The 5509-nt window shown below is 41.0% G+C and overlaps 2 protein-coding genes across 2 annotated transcripts; both read right to left on the bottom strand.

The window, feature by feature from the left end:
- Nucleotides 1-1994: 1994 nt before the first annotated feature.
- LOC141718832 (uncharacterized) lies at nucleotides 1995-2324 on the bottom strand. Its single transcript, XM_074521210.1, has one exon. It carries the CDS (start codon nucleotides 2322-2324, stop codon nucleotides 1995-1997), a length of 330 nt encoding a protein of 109 aa, XP_074377311.1.
- Nucleotides 2325-2667: 343 nt separating this feature from the next.
- Nucleotides 2668-4808, bottom strand: LOC141718831 (uncharacterized). Its single transcript, XM_074521209.1, has 4 exons — nucleotides 4546-4808; nucleotides 4036-4385; nucleotides 2944-3037; nucleotides 2668-2707 (listed from the first exon to the last, which is right to left on the bottom strand). The coding sequence occupies exons 1-4, from the start codon at nucleotides 4806-4808 to the stop codon at nucleotides 2668-2670; spliced, it is 747 nt and encodes a 248-aa protein (XP_074377310.1).
- Nucleotides 4809-5509: the final 701 nt, after the last annotated feature.

The raw sequence follows: 5509 nt of genomic DNA, 5'->3' as shown, positions 1-5509 counted from the left end.
TTGTTGGACCATCGTGGCTTTCTTGTATTAACTTATTGTACTTCAAACTTATTCCCCTTAAGGTTTATTTATGTTATTTTCCTTGCTTCGTTTGCTTGCTTTACATAGCCTTCCCTTTAAGTTTTTAAGTACTTTTGAATTTAATTTTTTTATGAAGATTGATTAGCAACCTGAACCATACGGTTCTAAGAGTCATGCATTGAATAATGGAAAAAAGACTGAAAAATAGATGGATATGACAGACTTGCAAATGCTGCCTGAGGCATTCTTAGAATAGAAGAATTTCTGAGTTTTCTTTCATTTGTTATTTATTACTTTGCCATAGAAGCATAAATTTTTCTAAGTAAAAAAAGCATTAGCGTAACTTGGTTCTTAAAAATTTAAAATAACTTCAACTCAAGAATATAACTTGGTTTCTCAAAACCTTATATAAGATGGGTTCGACACTGATAGTCACAAGCTAAAATGCAAATCTTATTAAAACTGAGATATAAAATCCTAAACAAGCAAAGCTTCATGGTGCTTTTGAACCTCGTTACTACTTTAATAAGTACGAACTATATATAATAAAACTTCAGGTTTTGAGCATGCCAAGTCCTAGGTACTTCTTCTCCGTCCATAGTCTCCAACTTGTAAGATCCTATTCCTTGAACGCTCTTAACCTTGTACGACCCTTCCCAATTTTGGGCGAGCTTTCCTTTCTGCCCTCCTCTAGAGGCTTCCACCTTCCTTAACCTTTCTTAGGAACAGGTCTCCTTACTTGAAGAATCTCTCTTTCACCCTCAGGTTTTAGTAAAAAAAGAAGCTTTATTTTGATATTCCACAATATTTGCATGTGCTTCATCCTGTATTTCATCTATTAAATCCAAGGCAACCTTTGGCCTTCCTCATTTTCTTCAGCATTGTATGCTTGGATCCTTGGGGATGAATGTGATATCTCTACCGGAACAACTGCTTCTGCCCCGTATGCTAACATAAATGGTGTTGCTCCTATCGTGACTCTACATTTGGTCCTGAAAGCCCAAAGTATTGGAAGTATTTCATCTACCTAACTATTCCTGGACTTCTCAATCATGTTCTTTAATCCATCTAAAATAACCTGATTCGCAACCTCTGCCTGCCTGTTGGCTTGAGGGTGAGCAACAGAAGTGAACCACAGCTCGATTTCATTCTCTTCACAATACTTTTTGAATTCCTTGTTATTGAACTGTGTTCCATTATCGGTCACCAAGATTCGAGGAATCCCACATCTGCACATGATATTTTCCCACAGGAATTGGGCAACTTGTTTAGTTGTAATCTTGGCCAAAGGCTTGGCTTTGATCCACTTAGTAAAGTAATCAATTGCTACAATCAAGAACTTCCTTTGAGCAGTAGCCATCAGGAAAGGCCCAAGAATATCCATTCCCCACATAGCAAACGAGATTGGGGAGTTTATGGAAGTAAGCATTTCGGGAGGCTGCCTTACTACAATGGCATGTTTCTAACAATGATTACATCTCTTCACATATTCTTTGGCATCAACCATCACTTCTGTCCAGTAGAAGCCTAAACGGGTAATTTTGTGGGCTAAGGCCCTGCCCCCAAGTGTTGGCGACATATATACTCATGTACTTCCTCCAAAGCAAGTCGAGCCTCATCCGGCCTGAGACACCTTAAATAGGGAACTACGAAAGACCTTTTATAAAGAATCCCATCAATCAAAGAGTATCTTAGGGCTCGTACAGACAACTTTCTCACTTCCAGAACATCACTAGGAAGCCATCCAGTTTGTAGATGAGCCTTAATAGGATCTATCCATGACCCTCCAAGCCCTATGGGGGCAACTAGCTTGACGTCTATGCTCCATGTTTTCAAAACACGAATGTACACGCTCCCAGAACTTTCTTCTATTTCCGATGAGGCAAATTCAGATAGCGCATCGGCCTTTACATTTCCTTCTCTTAGAATGTGCTCGACATGGCATTCATCGAACTGAGTCATCACGGCTCTCACTAGGCGTACATACTTCGCATGCTTTCATCTCTCACTTCGAACTCTCCCTTGACTTGGGATACCACAAGTTTTGAGTCCTCACGGACTTTCAGGTTTTTAACCCTCAAAGTTCCAGCTAGGCCTAGACCAGCTATCAAGGCATTGTATTCAGCTTCATTCTTCGTGGTGGGGAAATCTAACTTCATAGCATACTCAATCAGGAACTCATCAGGGCTTTGTAAGACTAGTCTAGCTCCACTTGAACTTGTTTTTGATGCCCCATCAAAATAGAGTACCCAGAATTTCTTGTCAATGACCTGTGCTCCTTCATTCTCCATTTTACCCTCCATGTCCTTAAGTGTATCTTCCTGCCCCTCGACTTCTTAGTTGGTGATGGTACATTCAACGATGAAGTCAGCCAAGGCCTGGGCCTTTATCGCCGTTCGAGGTTTGTACTTAATATCAAATTCCCCGAGCTCAATAGCCCACTTGATCAGCCTTCCACTGGCTTTCGGACTATGATTGATATTTCTCAGAGGTTGAATTGTCAATACTTCGATCTTATGGGCCTGGAAGTAAGGGCGTAACTTCCTTGAGGCCATAACCAAGGCTAAGGAAAACTTCTCCAAGGCGGAATAGTTCAGCTCAGCCCCATGTAAAATCTTGCTGACATAATATATAGGATTTTAAACTTTAAGCTCTTCCTTCACCAACACAGCGTTCAAAGCGCTTTCTGAAATAGCCAAATATAAGTACAAAGTTTCATTCAGGACTGGTTTGGCCAACAATGGGGCTTGAACTGTGTATTCCTTCAATCCTTCTAACACCTCTTGACTTTCCTCGGTTCATATAAAATATTTTACTTTCTTCAAGGCTTTGAAGAATGGCTAGCACTTATCTCTAGATTTAGAGATAAATCGTCCCAAGATAGAAACCCTTCCAGTGAGTTTTTGAACATCCTTGATAGACCGTGGAGGCTCCATATCTAAAATGGCCTTTTTCTTATCAGGATTTGCTTCAATTCCCCTCTTAAAGATCATTAATCCTAGAAATTTCCCTGATCCTATACCAAAAGAACACTTGGCGATTTTTAACAACATTTTGTGCTTTCTCAAGATTTTAAAAGCTTTCCTCAAATGGGATATTTGATTAGTCTTTTCAAGACTCTTGACTAACATGTCATCTACATATACTTCCATAGTTTCCCCAATAAGGTCTTTCAAGATCTTATTTACCAACCTTTGATAGGTAGCTCTTGCACTCTTGAGACCAAATGCCATAACAAGATAACAAAAAACACCAAAATCAGTGATGAATGATACCTTTGGGATGTCATCTTTATGCATCTCGATCTGGTTATCACCACCGAATCCATCCATAAAGCTCAACATTTTGTGACCCGTAGTTTCGTCTATCAGAGTATCTATCCTTGGAAACGAGAAAAAATCTGTTGGGCATGCATCATTTAGATCCGTGAAATCCACACATATTTTCCAATTTCCATTAGCCTTCTTTACCATTACAGGATTTGCTAACCATTCCGGAAACCGTATCCCTTCAATAAAACCAACCTCTAAGAGCTTCTCTACTTCTTGCTTGATGACTTCTTGTCTTTCAGGGGCGAAACTCCTTTTCTTTTGCATCACGGTCTTTCAATTAGGATCCACGTTCAACTTGTGGGTGATCAATTCCGGGTCTATGTCGGGCATATCTGCTGCCGATCACACAAACACATCATTATTCTCCTGCAAGAACCTTACTAACTTCCCTTTAAGGGTCTCCTCCAACGATGCTCCCATGAAAGTTACTTTTTTTGGGGTCTTCGGGAGTCAAGGGAACATGGATCAAATATTCGCTGGCTTTCCTCACTTCTCATCATTCTCACGGATATCCAGGTCCTCGATAGTCAAGACTTGCCCCCTATTTCATCTGCCCTCAATGAGGCTATATAACAACTTTTGGCCATCTTCTGGTCTCCCCTTTTTTCTCCTATTTCGTCTCTGGTTGGAAACTTGATTATGGAATGGTAGGACGAGGGGACTACCTTAAAGGCGTGTATACCCTTCCTTCCCATGATTGCAATATATGTTGATCCAGCCTTCACTACCATAAAGTTCAACATCTGCATGGCCCGTCTTGGCTCCTGACCCATTGTTAGTGGTAGCTTAATTATCCCTTCCACGGGGCATTCGACTCCAGCGAAACCATATATCGGCGTATCAGTTGGGTTCAATTGGGAGTCATTGTAACCCATCATTATGAAGGTATCATAGAGTAAAATATCTATCGATGCTCCATTGTCTACAATGACTCTTTTCACCGGGCTGTTCTCTACGGGTGTTATGACTAGGGGATCATCATGAGGAAACTTGACCCCTTCCGAGTCGAAATCATCAATCACCTTGCTACTCCTGTCCTGCCCTTTTTGGAGCTTCACTTACTGTATGCATGACTTCTGTAGCATAAGCTTTCCTCGAGTTCTTAGATGATCCTACAGTTGTTGGCCCTCCAAAGATTGTATTTATAACTGGTCCTCAGGGTTGAGGATTTCTCCCCTGATCATCTTGGTACCCCTTACGATCATCAAAGTTCCTTCTTCCACTATTGTGTTTCTCTCTGTCCCCAGTATACTTACTCAATATCCCCTTTCGGATTAGGATTTCAATTCCATCCTTCAGTTGTCGGAATTCATCGGTGTCATGAACAACGTCCTTGTGAAATCTATAATATTTGCTTGTATCTAGCTTTGCGGGATTAACCTTCAAGGGTTTAGGCCAACAAACATCCGTATCTTTCTCGATTTCTATGAAAATCTGGCTTTTAGAGGCATCCATGCTAGCATATTCGGTAAACTTTTGTCCCGACCCTCCCTACTTCGGGGTTGAGTCAACGTCTTTCTCAACTCTTGGATACTTGTCCTTGGCATTATATTCTTGATCAGTCTTTCGCTTCTTGCCCCAGCGGGCTAATTGTTTATCACAGTTTTTCTCATGCTCTCCTCCACTTGAATATATTTTCCTGCCCTACTCTGGAGCTGTAGCATATTTTCTAGTGGTCGCTTGGCCAAAGACATCTTGAATAACTCATCCTTGGTTCCCTATTGTAACGTTATCATCACCTCCTTGTCATCAAGATCCGAGACTTTCAAGGCCTCCTAGGTTAATCGATTCAAGTAATCCCTAAGAGACTCATTTGTCCCTTGCACTATGCTCATGAGAGAAGCAGTACTTTTTTCATGCACCTTTCCGCTGATGAATTTCTTAATGAAATATAGACTTAAATCTCTGAAAGACCCAATTGAATTCAGAGGCAAACAACTATACCACCTTTGAGCCATTCCTGATAAGATTTGGGGAAAAGCTCGATATTTGATTGCATCATTCACGGGCTGCAGCAACAGTGCATTAAAGAATGTCCTGACATGATTAGCGGGATCCCTCGTTCCATCATAAGCCTTTATATTCGGCATCTTGAACTTCCTCGTGATATGGGTGTTTATGATTTCTGCCGTAAACGGCGGAGTCAGATCGTCTGG

This window comes from Apium graveolens, chromosome 4, assembly GCF_009905375.1.
Source record: "Apium graveolens cultivar Ventura chromosome 4, ASM990537v1, whole genome shotgun sequence".
In the NCBI taxonomy this organism is placed as follows: domain Eukaryota; kingdom Viridiplantae; phylum Streptophyta; class Magnoliopsida; order Apiales; family Apiaceae; genus Apium; species Apium graveolens.
The sequence above is the reverse complement of the archived record's forward strand: the minus strand, read 5'-3'. Positions and strand labels throughout refer to the sequence as shown.

Excerpts from the sequence above, each read along its gene's own strand:
- LOC141718832 (XM_074521210.1), bottom strand. The coding sequence starts at position 2,324 with ATGGAGGGTAAAATGGAGAATGAAGGAGCACAGGTCATTGACAAGAAA.
- LOC141718831 (XM_074521209.1), bottom strand. The coding sequence starts at position 4,808 with ATGGATGCCTCTAAAAGCCAGATTTTCATAGAAATCGAGAAAGATACG. Across the intron at positions 4,386-4,545 it reads AACTTTGATGATCGTAAGGG|GAGTAGCAAGGTGATTGATG; the intron begins GTACCAAGATGA and ends AGGGCAGGACAG. Across the intron at positions 2,708-2,943 it reads TTAGATATGGAGCCTCCACG|AAAGCGCTTTGAACGCTGTG; the intron begins GTCTATCAAGGA and ends TGGCTATTTCAG.